Source organism: Leuciscus leuciscus, assembly GCF_965113295.1.
Source record: "Leuciscus leuciscus genome assembly, chromosome: 10".
NCBI classification, from domain to species: Eukaryota; Metazoa; Chordata; class Actinopteri; order Cypriniformes; family Leuciscidae; genus Leuciscus; species Leuciscus leuciscus.
Window position 1 is genome coordinate 37,090,205 of NC_138734.1, and position 27,920 is coordinate 37,118,124.

At 37.2% G+C, this 27,920-nt stretch overlaps 1 protein-coding gene and 1 long non-coding RNA gene across 2 annotated transcripts in view; one reads left to right on the top strand and one right to left on the bottom strand.

Moving 5' to 3' along the window:
- Positions 1-72: 72 nt before the first annotated feature.
- Positions 73-26,389, top strand: cfdp1 (craniofacial development protein 1). Its single transcript, XM_082182616.1, has 7 exons — positions 73-287; positions 1,411-1,543; positions 1,625-1,847; positions 2,926-3,056; positions 4,254-4,370; positions 18,765-18,923; positions 25,576-26,389. Exons 1-7 carry the CDS (start codon positions 221-223, stop codon positions 25,664-25,666), a joined length of 921 nt encoding a protein of 306 aa, XP_082038742.1. The 5' UTR covers positions 73-220; the 3' UTR covers positions 25,667-26,389.
- Positions 18,933-27,920, bottom strand: part of LOC309508127 — a 746,145-nt gene continuing 737,157 nt past the window's right edge. The window contains exons 2-3 of the long non-coding RNA XR_014209400.1: positions 20,367-23,724; positions 18,933-20,309 (exon numbers count right to left, since the gene is read on the bottom strand). This is a non-coding gene — a long non-coding RNA (uncharacterized lncRNA). The remainder of the gene's footprint in view (positions 20,310-20,366; positions 23,725-27,920) is intronic.

Here is a 27,920-nt window from a genome sequence, read left to right on the forward strand (position 1 = left end):
ATATCATATGGATAGATCGTGACTGTCTTTTGCTAATTCTATTCTCTGGACTCTGAAGGCTGATGAGGCATTGAGTCTTTTATAGATCAGATGATGCTAGCAAGCTAACATGCTCTGCGTCTAGTACAGCTAGCTGGTTAGCCACAGTCTTTCTTGTGATTGTTCTCGAGTATTCATCTGATTTTGCCGGTGATACAGCAGACCACACAGAAAAATAAGAATGAATTATTCGGATTACGACTCGGATGGTTATTCCTCAAATGAGGATAAAGACTACGTCCCTTCTGGTAAGAGATTTTAGCATGAAGTTAGCATGGTTGTAGCAAGAGCACAGATATAGCTAAGCCGTCTGTGCTTTATATATCTACACATGTACTGCTTCACTTTTTCTTTTACATTATGATAGTGATATCATATGCAAACACAATTGCACAAAAAGTATCCTAGCTAATGCTCATACTTTGGATTCATACATACTTATCTAGACAATGACTTATCTCAGTATTATCTATTCTAGAGTGTAAAAGGTTTATTTATTAAGATCCCTCGTTGAAGATCGCAGGTGTTTTATGTGATCAGATCCAAGCAATGATTAATAGTTACTCCTTTCTGATAGATGTCCATTTGGCTGTGACAGTGATGACAAGGATGAAAACAAAATAATTCACCAAAACCCCTGCTGGTCTTTTATGGTCCTGTCGAGCAGTCTGAATCTTAGAAGTGCTAAATTGGTTTGCATCATGAAGCACTGGAGGCTCTTCAGTGGGTAGAGGAGATCCAACCTTTAGATAGTGACTTGTTCAGATTCATTTTCAGCATTAACACGTGTAAGTGCTCAATCTATATCCAGGCATGCTTTAATATAAAAGCCACGGAGAGCCTGTAAAGAAAATTCCATTTGGGAATAATTATTATTTGTTTCGCATTTTATGTGTGTATATGTAGGGGTGGAGGTGGTCTGGACAATCTAGTTCCAATTGAGTACAGCAGAAACTAAAGGACTAAATTAAATGACTTTTATTTATTTAATAAATGATGGGAAAGGAGGAGGTGGCATCTATATATTTAAAAACAAGCTGGTACTGAGAGGAGAAAAATATTGGACCAGAAGAGAGGACATTCTGCCTTTAAGTGAGACATTTTCCCACTCATATAGGAATTTAGGTCAATGGAATTAGAAAACCTGCCACTTCACATTTTCCTGCTCCAAATAATTTTAAAACACACTTTCAGGTTATTGAAATTGACAGCAGCCCTTTTTAATAGTTTTTATTTATTTTTCTTTTCGAACAGCATTGCACCAGTCCAGCAATGCATAGGAAATTTAGGCAATAATGCATCGTTAGTTGGAATGTTTATTTAGTCTCAGGGTCATAATATGATTCATATTTTCTTCCTTTTATTGATCAGATGATAATCTGAGCGAGGATGACATGAATGAATGTGTGAAGGAGGACGCACTGGAAGGGGAGGATCTCAACGAGCAGCAGTCAGGACATGTGAAGATGAAGAAGAAGAAAACTAAAGCAGACATTCCTATGAGGTGTGATATTAGTGACGTATATAATTTAAACTCATCTAAATTCTTAAGTAAAATTGTCTCACTTTCCCCTTATCTCCAAAGAAAAAGGAAAAAAGGAGGCCTCAAACTGGCAGAAGATGGGGAGGGAGTTTCGGCTGGCCAGCAGGAAGATGAAGATGAGCCAGAAGAAGATAATTTTGTTACCAAGTCTAGAGGGGACGGTGATGTTAAGCAGAAGAAGAAAGCAGATGATCTTTGGGCTAGTTTTTTGAGTGATGTCGGCCCTCGACCCAAAGCATCGGATCCGAGTGCAGACTCTCAGCAGGTAACTTAAGAGACTTAAAGGGATAGTTCATCCAAAAATTAATTCAATTGAAATTCTGTCATAATTTCTGTCGGTAACCAAACAGTTGATGGGCCTCATTGACTTAAAAACTATGGAAGTCAATTCCCATCAACTGTTTGGTTACCCATATTCTTCAAAATATCATCTTTTGTGTTCAGCAGAAGAAAGAAATTCATACAGGTTTGGAACAACTTGAGGGTGAGTATATGACAGAATTTTCATTTTTGGGTGAACTATCCCTTTAAGTAAAAAAAACAAACAAAAACAACAATTGTTAAAGATTTCAGACTTCTGTTTAATTTGATGCAGACGTGTTGGAAAAACCTAAATCAAAACTGACATTTCTTTTTTGTTGTATTTTCTTTAATAAATGATTTATCTTTGCACATTTCTTTTCCATTTATGTGCCCTTGTAATCTTTAATCAAAATAACCCCCTCCCTCCTGCTACAACATCTTTTCTTTTCTCTGATGATGTGTTTAATGGTGTGAGGGCAGGACATCCTGTCACTCACATGAGATCAACCAATAGCAAAACACAACCGTCCACCCATCCAATCAATTCCCGATGGACAAATCCAATTCCCACCCAAAAGGTTTTTTCTTGTTTGAGAAGCCATTTCACTTGGATACACATCAGAATAGGGAAGAAAAGACTGTTTCAACTTCATTACATGTTGACTTTAATAGATGTACAGTAGGGCAGCCTGTCAAAATCTTTCAGCTTTGCAAACAATTTTTTTTACAAAGTTACAAAGTAGCTTGTTCAATATTCTAACAATTACTCACGCATTTTATGATTTCATGTTTATTTAATTTTCTTGTACTAACATTTCTGTCTTTTCTTGCCTTTTATTTATTTATATTTTAATAATTTGGGTGAAATATTGAGCTTACTGTGTTTTGCATGTGGTTCAGTGTCTTGGTAGTCTTGATTCTACAGTCAGAATGCGTTAAAAAAAATGCAATTCAATTTTTATTTTTTTATTTTGTGCTTTCGTTTTATTAAATTGTCTCTTAGATTAATGTGCTTTTTTTTTTTTTTGTATCTCTAATAGTCCACATCTACAGCTGGCCCAGATAAACCCAGTAAACCCTCTACAGCATCTCAGCAGCAGGAGGTCAAACCTAAAGAATCTTCCAAAATCACAATAACCAAGGTGTTTGATTTTGCAGGAGAAGAGGTTCGGTAAGTGAGACTGCCTTGTGTGACTGTGAGTGCTTTATATGGCCACCAGATGACAGCATACATTCATTAATCAGATACAGAGCTGAGCATCTAGCAGTGATTGCATTTTGGAAACAGTGCTTCAGAAATATGTTCATTTCAAAACTGTGATTTATCCAAATAGGTAATTTAATTTAATAGTATGTGCATGTTGTTAATGAAGTCAAAACATACAGAAATATTTTGGTAATTTCAGTGAATGTTGTTATAGTTAATCACAATGCTGTCAATGTTGTCATCACATCCTAGCTTGTCTAGCTTGCTGCTTTTTAATAATTAATTCCAGTACATTGTGTTTATGAGCCAGTCACACACTCAAAGCGGAGCCAGTAAAATATTCACATCCTGCCAAGCACAAAGCACTGACAAGCTTTGAACTCATTTGATGAACGCAAGATGTGATTTATATTAAGACTTGTTCTATTAAAAGAGTGCAGTGGCCCCAAAAATATTTGGACACTTTTGATACTTCAAAATGTATGAATTTTACTTCATAAATCACAAAATATCAAACAAAAAAAGTGGCATCTGAAAACAAATGAATCCAGTTTAATCCAGTTTAATGATCCACTTATGTTTGACAACCAGAAAAAAAAGAAAAAAGAAAAAAAAAGAAAGCTTTTATTTACTTTTATTTCCAAATACTTTATATATATATATATATATATATATATATATTTCTTAGAAAAATGTTTTTGCAGTATTTCTTAAAAAGTATGTTTAAAAATGTGTGAATTAAGTGTCCAAATACTCACTTAAGTCTCTATGCTCACCAAGGCTACATTTATTTGATCAAAAATACAGTAAAAACAGTAACATTGTGAAAATATTAAGCTGTTTTCTATTTTAATATATTTAATATGTAACTTATTCCTGTGATGGCAAAGCTGAATATTCAGCATCATTACTCCAGTCTTCAGGTTCACATGATCAAATTTGAAATAGAATTTTGCTTTAACATTGTAAATACCTTTGTCACGTTTGATCAATTTAATGCATCCTTGCTGAATAAATGTATTCATTTCATTAATAAAAAAAATCTCACAAACCCCAAACCTTTGAACAGTAGTTTATAGTATCCAGTCAGTTGTTTTGAAGATTATTAAAACCCACAATGACTTGATTTTTGAGCATTACATCTCATGTTGTGGTCCGCAGGGTCACCAAAGAGGTGGACGCAGACTCCCGGGAGGCCAAGAGTTTTCTGAAGGAGGAGAAGGAAGAGTCAGTGTCATCTGAGCCACAGCTGTCCGAAGCGCCCTCCTCTGGATCCAGGTACCACCCCGGTGAAACCCTTTAGTCCTGCGTTCTGTTGTTCTGATCTTCCTCAGCACATGTGAAATTACAGTTTACAACCATTGTGTCGGTTAATTAATGAAACAAAGTGGTTTTTAATGGTTCTGTTTTGTGTTTCACTGACGCAGAAGTGAATAACTCATTAGCGCTTGACTATAATTAATTCTTTGTTATTGATGTTGTTATATTACAGTAATTAGATGTGATCTCCTTCAGTGTGGTTGGTGCTGATGAATGGATGGAGACGTGTGTGTCTGCCGTGCAGGACTAGAGAGAATGTCAGACGTGTCATTGATCTCTGACAGCTATGATAGCGAGTCTCTGATCCTCTAATTCCATATCTGCCTGTAGGGAAAACCAGCAACACACAAGTATGTTTCAGCCGCAGTGTGCACAGATGTGTATATGTGAGGTTTTCCTCCCTAATGTTCTGCAAAACTAATCAGTCCAGATAGGACGTCGGTGGAGTTTGCGTACGTTAATCATTGTTGGGATCTTCCTCTGGGTCTTCATCGCTCCTTACATACGTTTATTTTGGACAGGCGCTCTTGAGACTGTGAATATTTGCTGAATAGGAAGTCATATTTTTCCCTGCACAGGATATACAGTGTTGGGCGTCGGCATGCGCTGCAGGAAAGCAGCTTGAACCCCACCTCTTCCATCCCTTTATCATCCAAACGACTGTCATGTCCTGAATGCCCACGCTAAAAATACTCTATATTCACTCGGTGTCTGGTTGATTTTGATGGCTTTTAAGTGCTGGGATATCATTGCTCAGTCAGTGTGACTTTAAATCAAGCCTCTTCATATTCCAATTGCTGTTTCGCTCCAGCACAGCAAGGTTCCTGCTTAAACTAGGCACAGAAAAGCCTAAACACAAAGGGTACCTTTCTCCAATATTCACTCGCTTCCCTTCTCTTCCTTTAAGCCTCTTTTGTGTGATTTGAGGTTAGAGGGCTTGAGTCAGCACTGTGTCTCTCTCTCTCACACACACACACACACACACACACACACACACACACACACACACACACACACACACACACACACACACACACACACACACACACACAGTGGCTCTCTGTTTCTCTACTTAACAGTGTCATACTGCGCCTCAACACAGAACTGCTGACGATAGTAATACACACACTTCTTCCTTCTCCTGTATTTTTTTCCATGCAGACAGACTTACATTGTTACTTCTCTGTCAGGAAGGTTGGCATAGTGAAAATGGCTACACTTTAGAGCAAGTGTTCACATTGTTTAATACATTAGGTACCACAAAGTAACAATAAACGGTAACACTTTACAATAAGGTTCATTAGTTAACATTAGTTAATGCATTAACTAGCATGAACTAACAGTGAGTAATACATTTGTTACAGTATTTATTAATCTTTGTTAATGTTAGTTAATAAAAATCCAGTTGTTCATTGTTTGTTCATGTTAGTTCACAGTGCATTAACTTAATGTTAACAAATACAACCTTTGATTTTAATAACATATTAGTAAATGTTGAAATTAATATGATCTAAGATTAATAAATGCTGTAGAAGTATTGTTCATGCTTAGTTCATGTTAACTAAGGTCATAAACTAATATTAACTAATGAACCGTATTGTAAAGTGTTACCCAATAAACGACAGCTTTTATTATTCTAGGTTAATGTTTATAAACATGCATAATTTTTTTCACTTGTTAAGTTATGTTTGTTTATAATGCATTAACTAACATTAAATTATGTATGGATTTTATTCGGCAAGGACACATTAAATTGGTCGAATGTGACGGGAAAGACTTTTACATTGTTACAGATATTTCTATTTTTAACAAAGTTCAATTGAACAACATTTTATCAAAGAATCTGAAAAAAAAAATGCATCCATTTTTTTTCAACATTGATGAGAGTAAGAAATGTTTCTTGAGCAGCAAATCAGCATATTAGAATGATTTCTGAAGGATCATGTGACACTGAAGATGCTGAAAATTCAGCTTTGCATCACAGGAATAAATTAGATTTTAAAATATATTAAATTATAAAACATTTTCAATTTGAACTTTTTACTGTATTTTTGATCAAATAAATGCTGCCTTGGTGAGCATACATTTTTTCAAAAGCAAAAAAAAAGAATCTTTTGAATGGAAGCAAATGTAGAAATTAATGTTAACCTAAATAATTGCTGTTAACGTGTTAGTTCAAGATACCTACTGCACTAACTATTGTTAATGAATTAAATGTTATTGTAAAGTGTTACCAAAAAAACTATTGCTGCAACTAACTATTATTTTGATAATCAGTTTATGTTTTTTATTTGCATGATCATTTGGACAAAGCCACATTTGCTTATTATTTTATCGAAAATAATTTTATTCTATACAATAGGCTTGATTTATGAAACATGCAGAACTAATTTGAGCATAAATCATTTGCAAAGCTATTCTTGCTTTAATATTAGATTGGATGGAATGATTTATGAAGATTAGTTCTGCTTGTGTTTCGTGAATAAGGCACAGTGGTTGCCAAAAAAAGTTGAAAATGTTAAAATATAAGAACAACACAGACCCAGTAATCTCGTCAACTATTCACATGATTGAAATGTTGTTAAACAGCTCTTCGGTTTCTTTCTCCTGCCACACACACACACACACACACACACAGACACACTTGGACCCTCCGTCTGTTGATTCTTCCCAGAAGCCCATAGGTGTGTGTGTGTGAGCAGGGTTCAAAATGAACAGTGCCGAATGCAAGTAAAAATTGCATTTGGCAAGTAAATGAAATATATTTCCTCACCAGTTGGCTGGTAACTATATTGCAATAAACATTGCAAGGTTTAATAGAATTGTAAATTGTTATTCTGACACTTTTTTTTCTGAAATATTTACCATTATGCTGGATGCATCATATTTTTTTTTATTCTTTCCAGAGCTCCATGTACTAACAATAAGTAAAGAATGCTAAAAACAGTTTCATGGTTGGTGAGAAAAATGTAAGACCTGTACATTTTAATTCACCCATCACTGGCAGGCAAAAAGTAACATTTGGACACGGCAAGTTTGCATGAATGTGTGAATGATAGCCTTTAGGACACACAATTTGTGTGGACACCACAGACTGATGTAACCTCACTGCTAGTGGTTCAAGTGTGGAGCAGCGTTGTGTAGTTCTGTGTTGTCTAAGTGCTATCGATCACAGAACCAGCCAGATTTACTGATGCTTGTTCTGAGCTCCAGTGATAGCTTGATTGATTGTCTAGTGTCTCTGTGGTCTTATCGCAGAACTTGACTGACGTTGAGGCTGAGCTCCATGTAAGCCCTCAGAAACACACAAACAAATCTGTACTTTACGGAAATGAAAGATTACGTATTTCCGGACGTTTTTAAGTTCCAGTTGCACAACACACTCAAACGGAGTCGGAGAGAAATCTGCCCTCTGTCTTCCTGTTTCTGTTCCACTTGGCTTTCCGTCAGCTCGCTGTACGTGAGTGAGTAACACAACATTGAGTGGTTCTGGGAAACCTGTGTGTATGTCCACTTAAACTAATGATTTCCACATGCGCCAGTCACAGCTCTGCTTTTCTAATTATAGATCCTCATTTCTAGGACCCTAAAAATAGGAGTTCGCTCCCCATTATTACAGTACAGTCACACACCTCGCTCTTCGTCGGATCAAGCCATGTGTCTGTATGTGTGTGGACAAACTTAAAACCTCACTTTAATTCATAAATCAAGTAAATAAATAAATAAATAAATATATAATTTTATATATATATATATATAAAATATTTTTTTATTATTTTTTTATATAATATTTCAAATGTACTCAGTTAGTATAATATTTTAAATAAATATTAACAATTTAATTTAAGAAATATTAATACTAGTTATTTATAAAAATGTAAGGGTTATAAATATTATACACATGCATATTTATATATTTAAGAAAGCTAATAAGTTACTAGAGAGGAACCCTAAACACATTTTATTGTTTGTTATTAGGGTTATGTTGAGCTACTTTCCATTATTTTTCAATGTAAACACTAGACGTCTCGCATCTTCTGCAGTGTCTCATGTATGATGACACGGTGTTAAAAAATTCGGATGTTCAAAATTTAAAAATGCGTCTCTAGACCTTGCACATTTTTCGTTCCACTGACCTGCGTCTCACATTTTTAACAGCAAAAAAGCTGTTCTGTGTGAACTTGTTTGTGCGTGTGTTATTGCCGGGAACTGTACCATCACTGTTGTGTGGTTTGGTTGAATAGGAAACGTGTTATTCTCGTTTATATACTGTATAAGTTCACACTAACAAAGTGAGAAGTGTTTTGGTCTGAGCAGTAATATTAATAGTTCCCGACTTGTGAATGCTGTTTATATCTGCACATGTTGCAGTGCAGTCTAACCTCTTTGTTTCATGATTTCTAGTTCTCAGTCTTTCTCACGCACAGGGCAGTATAGTGAGTATTAGTGAGTAATTGGTTCCTCAGACTCTGTTTAGATGCAAATGAGTAAAACTTGGCTGTTTCATAATAATCCATACAGCAGTGAGTTATATGCGATGTTATCTCAGCCATCACAATTCTTTTAGTTTTATGTCACATACTGTAAGACATCAATGCCTCATGTCTTGGGCTGTGTTTAGAAACCTGGGTTAAGTGCCTTGCTCAAGGGCACAGTGGTGATGGCTCATGATGATGCTCTCTTTATATAGAAACATTGCCTGCCCTCAGCTATTCCACATAACTAGAATTATATTGCCTGATGAAATCCACAAGCAGACATCATTAGCACTGTGCTCTAACACACAAGTTTTCAAACTGGAGCCTGAGGGACCCCCACAGTGAGTGCTAGCGGGGCCTTGGAAAATTGTTATATCAATTTTTAAACAATTATATATATTTTTTTACTCCATGATCCTACATAAGTCAAGGGGGTTGGACAATTAATGGATGGATTAACCAAAATCACGCAACAGGATATAAACAGGAATATAAAAGCTAATGATTTAATTTTGGAAACAACATGTCTAAGTAATGCGGCAAGTAATTTTTTTTTTCTCACACAATATACATGGATCTTTTATATATCTGCATTTATTTTTACAAAGTGGGTACTTCACATTAGGATCGTCATATTGGTGAGTCCTTAGCATCAAAAAGTTTGAAAATCCTGCTTTGACCAAATGAGCTAATGACTCCCTCAATGTGGAGTTTAAACTAACTATCTTTCTGTTACTAGCTCAGATCTTTCACCACTCCACCCACCCATAATGAGGTCACAGTGAGCAGAGGGAAGCTTGTTCTGGTCTAAATGGAGAAGGCCAATTCAGGATTTCATTAGCAGACCTGAAATGACCTGTTCCGTCTCCTCACAGCTGGACACCGTGTCAGTCGGTCCTCACGCTATAATGAATGCATGTTAACTGAAGTGAGGGTTCGATATCACGCCCCCCCCCTCACCGCCGGACACATCAGAGCGCTGCTGCTGTGTGCTCCGTCTCCCAGCTAATGCTTCTGACAAAACCAGGCCACTCTTCACTCCCCTGGCATCTAAAAATGTGCCGTGGCCCGAAAGAGAGTTTCCTGTATGTCAGTGTGTGTGCTCCTGCCAAAACAGATGCATATTCTCCGAAGTGGCTGCATGTTAAACAAGCGATCACAGAAAGGCTTCATCTCGGGAGGCTGTAAATATGTGGCAACAAACTGCGGTTGGGCCTGATGGTATTGTATCGGCACCTTGAGACGTTCAGCTGATGTTTATTTATACCTTTTTAATATTTCCTTAGAGCGTTTCAACCATTGCGATGACCTACAATCAAGCTTCGGCTCTGAATGCAGAATCACACATAAAATATTGAGTGTGTTTACTTCAATTTTCCAAGCAGCGCACAACTTTTTGGGTGGAATTCACCACAGACACTTTTAAAATGTCAAATCAGCCCTTGCTGTTTAGACACTTTACCTCCCTCCTGTTTTTCTGTGGTTCTTGAGAGCTCCATCAGCCTCCATTCAGCCTGTCAATGAGACACAACTAGACCACTTCAGCCCTCGTCAGGCCTCATCTTCAAACCATGGTTTGTGACGGCTCCTCTCCTTGTGCCAGGAAGTGTATTTCCGTCCGCGTTGACGTGCAGCTGCTGAGCCTCAATTGTCTGAATGTTGAGGGGAAAGTTGGGTGATGCTATCCATTCCAATATTGTGGAAACAGATGGGGAAAGTCACTTTGGGGGCCACTCCAGACCCCTTTCCAAATTTCACTGCCCCTGCCGGTTTCCCTTGAAATACAAAGAGAAAACCCTTTCAGGAAGGAAATTAGGCTCGTTAGACGCAAAATGCCTGGAAGTGATTATAGTAACTCGCTCTTATCGGTTATGCAGATATAATGAGGCCGTAATTAGCTAAGGAAAGCTTTACGGATTTGTGCAACTACCAAACTGGCCTCTTATGTTAATATGTGAGCGGAATGAGGATCGGAGCAGAATGTGAGGGAGAGAAAAAATGGAGAGCAGGCGTTGGCTCTGAAGATGAGAAATGTACTGACAGCTTGGAACTGGGACACTTGTAAGGTGAACAAAGTGTGACAGCCTTGTGCTCACAGGGCAGAGACAGACGAGTGACGGCTACATGTACATACCGCACACTCGGTGCTGACTTAATCTGAGATGATCCTTTTAACAGTGCTTTTTTAAATGAATTTAACCAACAGATCGCCTACAGCCCATTCGCTGACAAAATTATAAAGTATTTTCTTGATCTGACAAGCTCCAATCTGATTGGCTGACTGTGCAACTTCTGGGAGTAAGGGCTTTTTATGACTCTGGAAACAAAGCTGTGTTTCAAGGTACTGGGTTGATACTGTGAGGGCTTTTGAGGTTGAACGTGCTGCAGTGTGAGCGGCTGTGTCTGTACATTCAAGTCGGCACATTTTCCGCCATGTTTTTCACAGTTTTCTACACAACCATTTTTGGAGGTTGTGGCACCATTATATTCTTTTTTTTAATGCCAGTCTGTATCTTATGTAAGTTTTGTATACAAAAACAAAACAAGGAAGTGAACCCCCTAGCAACTACTTTGAACATTTTAGCAATGACATAGCAATGTCCTGGCAACCTCCCGGATCACCTGCTGCGATCATGGAAGCAGGTTTGGCACGATTCTTGCATTCACAGTTCTTGTCTATTGTCTGTTTGTGAAAATATAATAGTCGTCCTGTTACCTGTTGGGTTGTATGAGATAACAACATGATTGTATCCTGAAGCACTGCAAAGACTGATAATTCTGCACTAGGAGTGTTCAAGACTTCAAATGAGTTGCTCAGTTTATTTGTATCTTGAGGATGCATTTTCTGCATTCCAGTCTTTCTGAGTCTGTTCCACATCTTGTCTAAGACACACACTCATGCACATACATTCAGTATATACACTGATATGCTCAGACTCACAGAATATAAAGGTTATTTTCCAAAAGCTCAAGGCCAGTCTTGTGTGCATGTCACAAACTCTTGGAGAAGCTTAGAAAGGACAAACCACACACATATGTTTCTTAGACAGTTTCCCCAGCAACTACTGAAAATGCAAAAACAAACCCTGTCTGTGTGTGTTTGAGATGTAAGGCTTTATCTCTTCACATGTCTCCTTACATCTTTCTCCCGCAGAGCTCAGTTGAATTCACAGTTGGGCTCAACACTTTGTCCGTCTATGCTGAAAATATCTGCACCGTTACTTAAGGTGAGAACTGGAGGAGAGAGGAGAACTGGTTCATCATGGGTTCACAATTGAAATAAATAGTATAAATACATTAAAATAGTTAACCCTGTATTAACATATTTTCACACTGTATATTTACAAACCTAGGTTCGAAGATTAAAGTACAATTTACACACCAAACTGCATATTTAAATTAAATGAAACATGAGACCAAAATGTTTTATTGAACTTAAAACATTTTTTTCTTGATTTACTCATTTTTAATGAAAGCACCTGATTTTTTTTTTGATTATTATTATTATTATTATTACAATATCTAAATGGGCATAGACTCAACTTTTTCCTGTAAACTAGGTTAATCTTCATATTTATATTAAGATTAATAGCACTGGACAAGTTCAGCGTGTGACATGTTTTATTAGTTGGCTATGTTGTCACACTGCTCTGGTTGTCATGAAATGGAAGTTGCGATAGTCTTTTCTTCCTTATTGTGATGTATATCCTAGTGAAACGGCTTCTCGAACAAGAACAAATGACGGGTGCTGACTTGATTTTGTCCATCGGAAATTGTTTGGATCGTTGGATCATTGTGGTTTGCTACTGCTGTGATCTCATGTGAGTGACAGGTTGTCCTGACCTCGCACCAATAAACACGTCATCAGAGAAGAGAAGAGATGTTGCTGCATAATGGAGGGGAAGTTATTTTAATTAAAGATTACAAGGGCATATAAATATAAAAAAATAATGATGTGCACAGATAAATCATTTATGATAATTACTGGAATATTCCATAAAAAATTCCATTTTGATTTCATGGAGACTAAGTCGTCTTCTAATGGCAAAATTAATAGAATAACAGGAAAAGCAGAGGAATGTTTTCTAGCACTTTGTTTTCTCTAGATGCTGAAACTAAACTGTGTGTTTCTGTCTCTGTTTAAAGTGTATGAATAATTAATGAGATAAGTACTGAGGCAGATTGTGATTGGTTGTCTGTATTACAGGGATAAAAGTATTGCGAACACCCCTTCATTAAAAGTGTCCTTAACCCAGAGTTATGCATAGTGTGAAAATCATAGAAGACAGTGTGATGCGCACAAATGAAAACTTGAAGCTACAACTAACCAACACTGCACTGGATGCATTAAACAGTACTCTTAAACATGTTTAATATTTTTGAGCTGATAATGCGTCTCCAAGCAATGAGCCATGCGTTTCTGCAAGAGTTTATGTTCGTAATGACCTGAAACTCTGGTAGTGTGTGATCCCCAGTCATTTAGTGTATGATGCAGTTTTTCTGTTCAGATTTTTAATGTTGTGTAGTCTATTCCATGCTTAACCCTCTGGGGTCTGAGGTGTTTTTGGGGCCCTTGGGATGTTTTGACATGTTACAGTTACAGTTCATTTTCGGACGCGTTTCAGAATAGACTTCACTGACAGAGAGAAGACAGAACTCGCATCATGTTTATTTTTCTTTATTTGGCGAAAAGCACAACACTTTGTTTTTATTGTGAGTATACACAAAAATAATACACACTTAACTGGATCGAGTGATGTAAAACACAAGATTGTAAGATCAAAATCAACAGAGTATTTTTCGTAAAAAACGAGCCCATCGTGCCGGCGCGACAGCCGACCTCAGGGGGTCAATGTCCCCTTAGTCTGTGCCATCTTACACTTCTCAATGTTCTGTCAAATCTGCAGACTGGCTTTCGGCAACTACCGTTGACTTGTCCGGACAAGGACTGTTGGAGTATTTTTAGAAATTTGAAAGAGTGTTTTTAGCAAACATTGAGACACAGCAAGTTTGTTTGTGTATATGAAAGGCTCAAATCACAGCTTAGGGTCTAGGCGTGGCTCTAAGTGTCACTAAGTCCAGGTGGCTGATCACAGGGGCCAGGGGCCTGGAGCATAAAAGGTCTTTGAACTCTAGGTCTTAGCGCTGCAGGTGTGTTTATGTGTACGAGTGTATGTTCATTAGTCGTCTATGAGCAGGTTGTTCACAGGATGTAAATCTGTCGTTCGTTGTATTAGGGGCGGAGCAGAGATGCTAAGAGCCTCATATTCCAACCTAAACTGCTATTTAAAGATCAAAAAGAGGAAGAAAAAATGAGACCCTATCATAATTATGGGATCATATTTAAAATAAACACACTAACCAAGAGAGAGCCTGATGCCTGATCTCTTTGGCAATACTTCATTTGTATGTGACCGTCCTTCACAGGAAATGCGGCTTTTGCAAATGACAGTGTAGATTTTGTAAAAAAAAAAAAAAAAATGTTTGCCTCTAGATTGTGCTTTTTCACATGTAACATCCAAATGTTATGTGCAGTACACAGTTTGATGTTGTAATGATTCTGAAGGATACATTTAAATATCTCTTTCTATGCCTCACAGTAGTACATTGAATGTAAGGATTTTTTACAAATATTTTTTATTTTTTATATATATATATATATATAATTATTATTTTTTTCAATTGGTGGTTTGATGCTGAACCATCTGTGCTTTAAAGAGAATTAGAGATGCAGCTTCTCTGAAATGGGATTAGCTTTCCATTATAGCAGTTATAGCAACAGTTATAAAACCCAAACCCAGTCTGACCTTTAGATCTTTATCTCTAAATTCGTCATTAAAGCAATGTAATTGTAAAAAAAGATTAAAAAATAAATCTATATAAGTGTACCAGCCAACCTCACCTTACTTTTAAGCAAGGACACATTCAATTAATCAAAAGTGACAGTAAATACATTTATAATGTTCCAAAACTTTTCTATTTCTTTTTTTTACTAAATTTTTATTGTATTAGAGGGTAACAATATAAAAGAGGTATTGTAACAATTCAGATACAACAGCAACATTTACACCACCCTCCCTCCCCCTCCCACCCCTACCGCATGAGATACAACATAACTCAAAACTTTTCTATTTCAAATAAATGTTGTTCTTTCTATTGATCAAATAATCCTGAAAAGTCACAATTTCCACAAAAATATCAAGCAGCACATGATTTGTGAAGGATCATGTGACATTGAAGACTGGAGTAATGATGCTGAAAAATCATCATTGCCATCACAGGAATAAATTACATTTTAAAACATATTCCAATAGAAAACAGTTATTTTAAACAAAGTTTATTTTAAATAAATGCAGCCTTGGTGAGCATAAGAGACTAGTTTATTTCCAAGTACCTGTGAGCAATGATGGCTGGTTTCAGATCACGTAATCCTTACACCAGTTACCATTGAGATGAATGAGAGCGTTAACAGATTTCTAGTTATTATAGACCTCCTTGATCATGAGCTGAACGTTAGAGTTGTGTTGCTTGTGGAAGTATTTAATAGCAACTTAAATGTTTATCTTTGCTGTGTATTTACATGCGCATGAGTGTTGGTAGCTCTTTTTACTGTATATATTTAGGATTTTGCAGATATGAGTGAAAACATTAGCATTAGCTATATAAACATTATCTGTTTAAATATGCGTGTGGAGTATGTGCGTGTGAACGCTGTGTGATTTGATGTGTATTGTGTAACCCTGCAGTCTCTCCTCTGGCTGTTCTTCCAGTTTCCGCTTGTCAGACAGAATGTGGGTCAGCGAGGCTGTGCTGGGGTCTCATGGAGGACGTGTGCGGGGGGTTTATGGCCGCGGTTCACAGGCCCAATCCCGCACTTGCTCGTAAATATCTGGTCTGCAACTAGGCCGGTGTCCGTACCTTAGGCGGAAAAAGCCCATTAGATGAGTACGAGCAAACAGGCTACTGATATAATCGAGATGAAGCGTTCGGGGGTTAGCTGGCGTCCGTCTCCCATGGTGTCTTCTCTTATGATGTCACAAAGGCTGTAATTACTCAGAGTGGAGATGAAGAGACTTGTCAACCAACTGCTGTTCAATGGTGAGTTTATGAGCCACTCTGAACTTACGATGACATAAACTGAAATAATGAGGTTAGGGAATCTACTTCCTGTCTTGAAAGGAATCGCAATAGGATGTTCCAGCCTTTTCTTCCCCCTACACAAAGTGCTGGGACATGTTGACTCTGTGTGTGTGTGTGTGTGTGTTTGTGTGCCTTTAAATGAGATAACAAGACTATGGTCATGGGAGAACTCTGACTGCAAATAAACCACTAAATTCACAGACTTCTGGGCTACTGTTTTGCCCTGTACATCCTGTTTAGGCTTTAGTGCCAATTTGTGTGTGTTTTTGCTTTTTAGGTGCCTATGTTGGCATATAGTCCAGTATATTGAATTGTATTGGCCTGTGACTGTGAATGTATATCTGTTACATCATCTTTCTCTGTTTGAGCACTATGGTTGATGAAGCAAGATACAGTCACCTTGGCTCCGCGTTTAGCATTCTGGCCCAGCGTTGTGTCCTCTGGTCTGGCTCCTGGCCCAACGTTCTCATCGACGCTGCTGCATGGCACACTGGATTGACTATCAGTTGAGCCCTGATTGTATATTGATTCCCTGTCAGAATAGGTTTAAGCAGTGTTCCTGTTTCTCTCTGTGTGTACATACTGGTTCTGTTGACTAAGCTGTTATATGTTAGCTGTGTGTGTCTAAGATATGTTAGAACTGGATATGTCAGAACTGAAATGATTTCAGTTTCCTAACCAGATACAACAGGTTTCCAGTGATTGAACTACAATAATTTGTCTGAAGTAAAAATATTAGCTAATCCGATCAGAATAGTTGGTGTTTAATATTCAGATATATGGAGCAGAATTTTTGACCAATAAGATTCTGCTGTGGGCAGGGCTACCGCTTTGATTCAGCTGAAATTAGTTATTTTTGAATTCTTACTTTTGAATGAACAGGAAAATGTACTGCTGTCCCTTGGCAAAAATAAACAAATGTTTAGAAGTACTGTGTATTTATATTTATATTTATTTAGTTGTATTTTGCAAAGTATTCACACAAATTAAATGTTCATCAGTCTTTAAAAAGACAATTGAATACCATCCAAATTCTAGAAATGAGCCTCCACATAAAAAAACAACAAAAAAAAACACTACATAGTCAGTGTGAAGTAGTTTATATTGTTGATTTGGTCATATTAAAATCTTTTTGTGAAATCTTATTGTTTTTATGGCAGTATTTGTGACTTTAATAAGCTTTCAATCGTGCAGCAGTCAAGTCTCCCCATATGAAATTTGTAAGTTTGTGGATGCAGCTATAACGGAGGGAATATAATTACATTATTGATTTTGCCATTATTGATTTTTACTTTTCGCTGCCTTTTTTGCTCCCCAACATTATTTTTGTGTTGTCTGGTTAGACGGCGGCTACCGTAGGAAAAGATCTGCACTGAAACAGCTGTTATATGAAACAATATTATATTAAAACATTATGTATAATTAATAAAACATTGAAATTATTTTCTTTTATTGATTAAACATAGCCAAAGAATGCAAATGGTTCTAAAGCTGATAAAGTTTGGATAATTTAAGGTAAAATACAGGTATTTTATGTTTGACTTTACTATTACCGGTATTATAAAACATGGAAAATGGTAATAATAAATAGTTATTTCCTGTCGTCCTATTTACTTCTAGGAATTGAACTGGCATTAAATTAAACCTGCAGATGTGTTAAAACATTCCTCTTTGTTTCCTTTTTTCCCCTCTTGCATGTTTTTTCCTTCCTGTTTTGCTCCTTGAATAATGTTGTTCTCACAGATGTTAGATGCATTTTGTCAGACCTTTAGACATTAGTCATGTGTGTCTGATTGTGATCGCCTCATTCCTCTGTGTGCGCATGTACAGTGCGTTTTGAACACACAAGTCCTGCTAAATCGACTTGATCACAGTGACGAAACTGTCTTGCAGTTCATTAAGAAAGTAATGAAGTCTTTTTACCCTGCAGTGAAGTAATACAAGTTCACAGCCTTTATTTTCAGCTTGAAGCAAGACTGTGTTAACGACTGATTTATATAAGGGATTTTAATTTTAATGACATGACATTGTGATTATTCGCTGTATTTTTAAACTGATATTGCAACACCTCCTTACCCAAACTTTTTATATTTAGACTTTCATTCATTTCATATTCTGAAAACAAATGTACCATCTTCCTGTACACACATACACGTACAAACAATTTTCCTTCTCGTTCCTCATGGCAGGCTTTCTCCTATGACTCGCCTGAGCGTGAAACCGTCTGTTCTAGGACACCCCGGTACCCTCTAATGCACCCCAAGGTCCTATTGCCGGCCCTTATTCCCCCTGCAGACCCCCAGCACACTCACTCACTCCCCCCTGGCACCCACATATGAGAGGGAGGGCCGCTGGTCTGGACTCTTCAGCTCTTTCATTCCACAGATCGTTTAACATTTCATTACTGCAGCCAAGCGCAACCTCAGTGTCAAGATGACTTTGGTTGCGTTCAAAACACATCTTTGTTCCAGAAGCACGTTGCGAGAAACACACCAGCCATGTTATCGCCAACATAAGATTGCCTCTATTTCCACTTTGGATCATCATTTTATATCTTCCTGCATTTATTAGAAAAACAAATATTTTGATGCAGATGTTCTGTTTCTTCCACTCTTCGTCTAACCAAAATGTCACTGGAGCCTTTAAAAACACGTTTTAGCCCTTCCCGGTTAGAACAGCCATTTATAATATTTGAAAATCCTGATCCAAAATATGTTTATCTTCCTTCCTCTAGTGTGAAGAGGCCAGCGGGCATGGGGAGCATCCTGAATCGCATCGGGAACAAAAAGCAGAAGATGAGCACTTTGGAGAAGTCTAAGATGGACTGGGATGCCTTTAAAACAGAGGAGGGCATTGCAGACGAGCTGGCAATCCATAATCGAGGCAAAGAAGGGTATGTTTAAGCCTCATTAGTGACCCAGACAAACACATCATCTCATATTATCTCCCATTAGTGTCTCACACAAGCTTCCGAGATTTTCATCAGAGCTGAATAAATATCATTAAGTGTCTTAAGTGCTTAAAGCCACAACGTGCTGGCGTATTGTATTTCACTGCAATTTTTATCATACATTACAATTCATTAATTATTCACTGAAGTTAACTGAATGTATTTGGGGTAAAACCATATGCTGCACATGCATTTGATTAACATGCTGACCTTTGCGGTTGACTAGGGATGAGCATATAGAGAAATTTTGCCAAGTACAAAAATGTTAGTGTATTCTGTTCTGGCCAAATTATAAGACGGGTCATTACTGTTTCTCTGTCGAAAGATCTGTGTTGTCTCTTGTTGGTTTTCTGCATACGTGCTCATACATGTGTAGGAGAGATGTGGGTGCTGCTAAATATGTGGCCTTGCGTGCAAGTGTCTGCTCCCACACCTCTCATTGGTCAATTGAGAATGAACTCAATGAAGAGATATACAATGTTCAAGTTTTTAATTAACATTTTTCTAATCTAAAACTGCTTTTTCCATTACAAATGATATCTCAGCAATTTGGGTAAAAGTTGAACTAAAAAAAATTACATGAATTTCAGAATGTCTTTGTCCTCTTTTGCTTTAAAGTCTCCCTGCAGTCAATAATTTTGACTTAAAACTTATCTTTGATAATCAAAATGACCTATTTAAAAGCTTTTTCTTCATGCCTTAAAATAGTTTGACTGTAACTCCATGAATTTGCAAATTAGTCCCTGCCTCCTCTCAATCACACTGGCTCAGACTACCTGATTAACTTGGTCAGCTGTAGTAAACAGACACAATGGCATGAGGAAATATTGGTATAATTCAGCCATTTATGTTTAAATCAGAAACTGATCCAGAAGTAGAAGAGAAAGCGAATTATACAGGGTTGTCTACAAGTTGATGTATCAGAATAGAAATGCGTTTTATCGCTCTCTACAACGCCGGACACATAACGGTAATTGATATGATTAGACTTTAGCTTTGGTTATTAAACAGCTAATAATGTGTTGCTAACGTTACATAATCCAGATTCCCTATTCGCCATCTCAGAATCAGACAGCTGCTTTCTAAAAATCAGTATCCTTAGAAAAGCTTTGAACGTCATGGTAAGTCAGTGGAGAAAAGCTGCGCCCCGCATGTTGACGGGATTGGTTACATGTTTGTGACAGTGGCAGTTTCAAACCGGGTTTTGTAGACTGTCTTTGGTACACTGCAGTTTTAAGGAGAAAATACTCAGCAATGGTTTTTGACTGATAAATTGTTCATGGTTTGTCTTGTCAAAAACACCACAGACATATAAATAACATTAAAAACCTGATTTTCACCACAGGGGGTCTATAATGACTTGAGCTGCACAAGTTTGTGTAAAGCCTGATGATCGCTTTTGAATTTTAAATTCCCTACATTTTAATTCATTACTTTTAGTCAGTTTTACTATAACTAAAATGGCGTTTGTGTGAGTTAAGTAATCCGGCAGTAAAGGCCTTCGGTTTACCAGTGTTCATTCACTGTTCAGCTTAAGCAGTTCAACATTTCATAGACATTATTGACTATGATTGGGTTATTTGAAGCAATCATATTCTTTCTACATTTTTCTTAACATGCTGACCTTTGCGGTTGACTAGGGATGAGCATAGAGAAATTTTGCCAAGTAAAAAAAAGGTACTATATTCTGTTCTGGCCAAATTATAAGACGGGTCATTACTGTTTCTCTGTCAAAAGATCTGTGTTGTCTCTTGTTGGTTTTCTGCATACGTGCTCATACATGTGTAGGAGAGATGTGGGTGCTAAATATGTGGCCTTGCAGTGCAAGTGTTTTTCTTTTCTTCAAAACTATCATCACGTTTTCTTTCTCATCTTGGATATTGTTGATGAAAACAAAAAGCAAAGAATAAATGTGTTTGTCTGTAATTTTGAGATTAACAGTGCCCTGCTGACTGGTCTAGGAATGGTATTCAGTACATCAGCAGAATGAATGGAGTGGGAGCTAAGCCAAGAGCACTTCATTTAAGCCTGCTTATCTTGCCTGTGATGGCTATCTTGAGGAGGAGGTGGTGAGGAGTTGGATTTCAGCTTTACGCAAAAGCTGATGGTGCAAAGCTGGACCAAAAAGGCTTATACAAACCAGGGTCAGAACATTTAAACTAGTGTTTACAGGAAGCAAATACCATTTTGAAATATTGACTTCTTGCTTTTATTTGAGCAGTTTCATCATAGTTCCTGTTTGAGCTGGAGTTGAAACAGGGTGTAGCTAAGCGGGGTTTAAAACCAGTAAAAATGCAAAAACAATCAAATGTATAATAGATATTTATGATTCTGCACTATTACACTAATCAAATAAGTACATTTGTGACATTGATAATGTGACTTTGTACAGACAGTCAGATGTTCTTCCATTGAAGCACAAGATAGGAGAATTCTCAGATCATGCTGAAGAACATGATCATCAGGTTTGACACAAACTTGAAGAGTTCATGCAGCTCAAGCGCTGCTCTCATTAAACCTACATATTAGAACATTTTGAAATTCCTGTTAACTTTTCAAATTAGACGCTTTACCCAAATTCCTATTCAGAAAAAAATTAATAAAAAATAATTTGTAATGGGAAAATCCAATTTAAATTATGCTTTGTCTCTTTCAAACTCAATTGTATCTTTGTAGAGTTTCGGCTGATTCCTGATCGACCAATCAGAAGTGTGCAGGCAGACACTTGCACAGCGAGGTCACATTCTCGCCCACATCTCTCCTACACAACTGAACACATGAACAGACCGTCCATTTTTTCCTCCATTTTTCATTCCATCATAGTAATAATAAATAAAAGATGTAAGAGGAAAATCATTTTAAAAATGCAGTTCTCACCCTCCCTTCCCTAATGTTAAGTATGGGATTTCTGAGAGAGGGTTTCAGTTTGATAATATCTGATCCAAGAGACATACCCCTTCATCGATCCCCTCAACACACCACTTTAATCTCAAATGTATAATTAATACCTAAAAGTCAGGCATGAAAAAGTTTACGCCAGCTGTAATGGAGAGTAGGTACTTAGTTTCTTTACATAGCAAGCTAATTTTTGCTCGTCCCCAGGGTTACTACCACAAGCCTAAATACATGGTCTTTTCTGGCAAATTACAACATTATGATACAAATTATTATGTTTAAGGGATTGAAAATAAAGTTCATAGATTAAGTATACTTACCCTGTCAGGACCGACTATAGTACCAGTAATCTAGAGATCAGTTTTTATACCACAGAAGACTTCAAAAATTAAACAAGACCATAATTGAGATCTACACACACATAGTTTGTTTCTCTGCTCGGTCATAATTAGATTTCATTCATAGTGAGTTTTAGAAGGAAGTGAAATCTTTTGGCGGAATAAGAGCTTTACATGAGTGCATTTGTTTCTGGAGGTGAGTAATTGCAAGGTCTCTTTTGGGTTTCATGCCACAGCTGTGGCTGTAGATTATCTCAGTAGTGCATCAAATTTGTTGTTGACTTGCTTTGCTCAGAGTTGTGAATACCCCTCTATACTAACCCTGTCACCTAAGTTACCCATCCTACATTCCTCTGGGATAATGCTCCCAGATGCGTTTGGTGTAAAAACAAGGGAGGAGAGTCATTGCATCTTGTCCTGAGGGGATGATGATATACAGTGATGTCATTTAGGCATCCAATGGCCATTAAATAGTTGCAATGAAAGTGAATTGGATCAATGTTTTGGACCCCATTGACTTTCATTGTAGGCACCAAAACACAGAATTTTGGTTGAAACAAGTGATTACCCGAAAATGAAAATGTTGTAATTTAAACTACTCCTTTAAATCCCACTGCACACACAGCACTGATGCTCTGGCTTTCTTTAAATAGCCTGATGCTCCTCTTCTCTGATATATAGATGAAAAGAACTGTGTTAGTTCTCCATCAGACAGTTGTAGGGAGTGGAACAGTTACTAAATTAAAAACCTGGCCTGGGGGTTTAAAAATAAAGCAGAAGAAATTATGGTCTGCCACTGTTTCCATATTTCTGTTTCTCTGAGAGGGATGTGGTTTAGGAGGAGGGCCGCTGAAGGGTGTGGAGGACGCACAGACTGGAAAAGAGCATAGTGGGCAGGCCGCTAGGCCAAAACTATATGCCCAGAGGACTGCAAGGGCTGTTTTCAGTGTCGCAGATCTCTCTCTCTTTTTGTTCTCACAAAATGTAGGACAACAAATGCACCCAGATCTGTCAGAGCTCACACAGTTGGTAAACCCAGGGTCTCAAGTCTCTGGAGGCAAACGGTTGGTTGGGCATCAGAGCTTCCAGAGCACTCTGGGATTGAGACACTGGGGAGAGTGACCCTCTGCTGGGATTTAGGGGGAACGGAGCACCCATGGGCCAGATTGTGCTCTTCAAAAATTGCAGGCAGAAAGCACAATGTTTACGGAATTGAATTAGGTTACTCTTAAACTAACAAAGCTCTTAAATGGGTCAAACCATGAAAAATAAACTGTTTCTTAATTATAAAAAATATGATTATAAAATATTCAGTGTACTATTGAAACATACTATATTTTAAATTTTTAGAGTTAAAGGTATAGCGGAGGATCTTTCCAAATTTTAGATAAGACCCGCCCTCTCCACTTTTTGAAAAGTTTGATTGATTCACCAGAATGATTGACAATTAGGAGGACCAATAGTTTAGACTACCCACCAGGAAGTAAAACATCCTCCGCTATACCTTTAAACTTCTTCCTCAGTGGAAAAATACAAATTTACCCATTCAGAGATGGCTATTCTGTGTTCATAAACATAGTATGATACATACATACATACATATATATATATATATATATATATATATATATTTATATTTATATTTGTTTATTTATTTATATATAAGAATCCGAGTGAGACAAGGATTTTTTTTTTTCACACATTTTTTTTGATGGCACAAAACTGATCATGAAGATAATGTTTATCAAGTACCACAGTGGCAGAACCCCCCAAAACAAAAACAAAATTAAAGTCGTGATGAACTTGAAGTAGCAACGTGGCTTTTCTTCTATATTGTGATGTAAATTCGAGAGCAACAGAATATCAAAAAAGTAAAAATGTAGGGCAGGGACAGTTCATCGGTTGATTGGATTTTGAGATGTGGCCGTTGCACTCAAAAAAAAATTGAGGCATATGAACATGAGCTTGCAGGGGCAGGGTTTAAGCGGACTAAATTATTGAAAAAGTCCAGAGAGAAGTCTGTCATTTCACTGGAAATCTGGTTATGATATTTTGATTAAAGATTACGAGGGCAATTTTTTTATTATTATTATGAATAAATAAAACATATGCATGGATGAACTGTTCTCAATTAGATCAATAGCATTAAGAAATAGGTACAATTTTATTTTATGCCTACTTGAAAAACAATGTTTTAAAAAAAAAACACCATATAGCCTTAAACCAGATTGTGTTTTGAGTATGTGGGTGTTTGTGTGCGTTTCACTGAGATCCCATTAGGACTTCAAACAAGACACAGGCAATCAGTTTTTGCTCTCTGTCTTCTTTTCATCATTGGTAGGGGCGTGATATGATATCTAATAAAATGTTCAGTCTCTGCTCCGAAGCATCACATGGCTGCTCCAAGGGTTTGCCTAGTGTGCACACTGCTCTCCAGAACAATTCATTTAGACCTCACATAAAGCTTTGTGTAGGAGATGCCCTTCTCTGCTGATCGTCAGCCAACCTGAACCTGAATCCAGACTATTATGAGGAAAACCACCTAACCAAATGATGTCAGCCTGAAAAGGCTGTTTTATTTTCTTTGTTCTCAGCACCTGCTCTCACCTTGAGTTTCGGCGAATCTTGTAATGACAATAAACAGGGAGGCTGAGTACATGCACATATAACCTGGATACAGGTTCACTAAAGCCACTATTTTGCTGTCTGAGACTAATTTTGGCCTTTGATTGTTTTGAACTTACCTTTATATGGCATTGCCTGAATTACTTTCTTTCTTCTGTGGAACACAAAATAAGATATTTTAACAAAACATCTCAGTGTTGATGCTTTTTAAAATCTATACAATGAAATTGGACCCCATTGAATTTTATTGTATGAACAAAAACAGAAACATTCTTCAAAATATCTTCTTTTGTGTTCTGTCATAATAGATATGGAACAACATATGAAGTAAATGTTTCAAGACCTGAACTGGGTATGTCAGATAAGGAAGACATCCAAAATGTGGAGAACCACAGTTGCAAACCACTTGTGACAAGAAGTAGTATTGTGGAGCGAGCATGCCAAAAAAAGAAAAGAAAAAAAATATGTGTGTGAAATCACTGTACCACCTGAGTGCCTTAATAGCTGACAACACCCCACTGTCCCCACTCACTGTTGTTGTGCTTCGTTCCAAGACAAAATGGGAAAGATGATATTCCGCATATTCAGTCTTGAACTCACACAGACACAAGAAACAGCAAGACCCAGAGTTTGTGTCATTGTCATTCTTGCCAAGTGCTTGTTTGCATGTGCTTTATTTCCTTCACCATTATCTCCACGTCCTCACCATCTCTTCTCTCTGCTGCATGTGTCTGTAGGTACGTGGAGCGAAAGAACTTCCTAGAGAGAGTGGACTTGCGGCAGTTTGAGCTGGAGAAGAGCGTGCGTCTGAACAACATGAAACGGTGACAAGGGGAGACAGCAGACACATCCGCTGATCACAACACAGACTGTCCCATATTCATATTCACCCTGCATACACTGTCAGTTTTTGTTGTCATATAGGTGGAAACATTTTTAAGATCTCTGGCCTGTAACAGCCCTCCAAAAACTGGTCTGCCTTCACAATCAAATGTTTGCTCATAGACCGCACCCACACCATCTCTTTCCTCTACAATTCCTTTGTCCGATATTGCATGTCGTCTTCAACATGGAAGAGAAACTGATCTTGAGTTTGTCTCCTCAAGGACTTTTCCTCAGAAACCCCATTTTACAATCCGCTGAAGTACATCACACACACCTAACCATTCAATGAGAGTGACATTAATGGGGAAGAAAAGCTCATCAAGATCCTCAGATAAGGGTTTTCAGCTTAAACTGAATTATTTTGCATAATTCATATCTTTGTTCTGACGGTGAGGCTTTTCGTAATATTAACGGCCAATATTGCATCCTATTTTGAGGCTGTCTACGCATAAGCATTCAGGAACCTTGTTCTTTTATTTGATGGTTAAATGGAAGGGTGCAGTTGTCTTTGTTTTTTCCCCCCCATGTATACTTACTACTGTCTTGAGAATTTATTTTGTTAAGAGTGCTTGTTTGGTAATTACCCTGCCGTCATTTTAATCGCGTTTCACTGTTTGACAGAAATAAATCATGTCCGTTGATTTGGACACTTTCTTTTTAAATGAACCATGTCTTGCTGTTAATTACTCGGACTTAATAATTAATGGCTCCACCTCCTCCCTAAGGGCTTTTCCTTTTCTTTGCCAGCTTATGCCCCCCTTGATGCCCTACGCTCCACTGTCTGGGCTGCTTTAAAAAAAAAATAATAAAAAAATGTAGGAAAGGAATCAGCAGGGTTTAAGTCACGTATCTCTGAATCATTAGTGAGTCGAACATGAATACTTCCCCTACTCAAAACTATAATAATATGCAAGATCTTTTAAAACTCTCAATTAATGTTTTAATACTGGTTTGCCATAAATGGGAAAACAAAAAAATTGAGGTCAGTAAGATTTTTTTTTTAAAATGTAAGAATACTTTTATTCAGCAAAGATGCATTAAATTGAACAAGAGTGATATTAAAGACATTTGTAAAGTTACAAAAGATTTTATTAGACAAAAGATCTAATAAATCCTGAAATATCCTAAGAAAAATATTTTTTGTTCCACAAAAATATTAAGCAGCGCAACTGTTTTCAACATTGATAATAATATTATTGAGCACCAATAAAAAAAATATTAGAATGATTTCTGAAGGATCATGTGACACTGATGACTGGAGTAATGACTGATGAAAATTCAGCTTTGCCATCACAGAAATAAATAATATTTTAAAATATATTAAAATAGAAAACAGTTTTTTTAAATTGTAATAATATTTCACAATTTACTGTTTTTACTGTATTTGATCAAATAAACCTGGGTGAGAATAAGACATTTAACAAAAAAAAACAGTGTAAATTGAGAGGAATATTTGTAATGTCCCTAATGATGTTAGATGATTAGAGTAGATTATTATTGCTTTGTAAGTATGTGTTATGTATGTTTCAGATGAATTTGCTGTACTGTTTGTGTTTTATGTAAATTCTTAATCCCCCTTAAATACTATGTTGGGTCTTTTGATAGGATGGGCGGCACTTCATCCTTTCACTTGAAGATAATGGTCTTGTTTACATAATTCAATCTTCCCTCTCCCTGTGCGTAGGCCTGTGTGGGCACAAAGTTTGTTTACTGCCATTTCCTGCTGCTCGACAACCATTTAGAAGGATGTTCAGTATGTTCCACACATCTATCCAGATTTCTATAATGGCTGACCCCCACAGCAGTCTCCTGCCTCTCTGCTGCATTGCTTATTTCCCAAATGGAGATGAGTCGCTGTGCTGTGCTCTGATGTTGTCCTGTGCAGACATCAGACTCTGCAGGTGGGAATTTCAATGATACTGCCAAAATTCCCTCACTTAATCAATGTTCTCGAGGCTGGCACTGTGGCCTTTGTGTTGCACACCAATAAACTGCTTCATTCTAGACAGAAATGAGTAAGGGTAGCTTCATGTGCATAAAGAAACAATCAGATCACAGTGTGCATGTACTCTGCAGACACTCCATGCATCGCTGTACTCTTAAAGGTGCTATATGTAAGAATGTTCATGTATTAAATTGCTTTATTATTGTCAATGTGTAACAAAACGTAAAAAAATTTGATTTTCCACGACCTTAT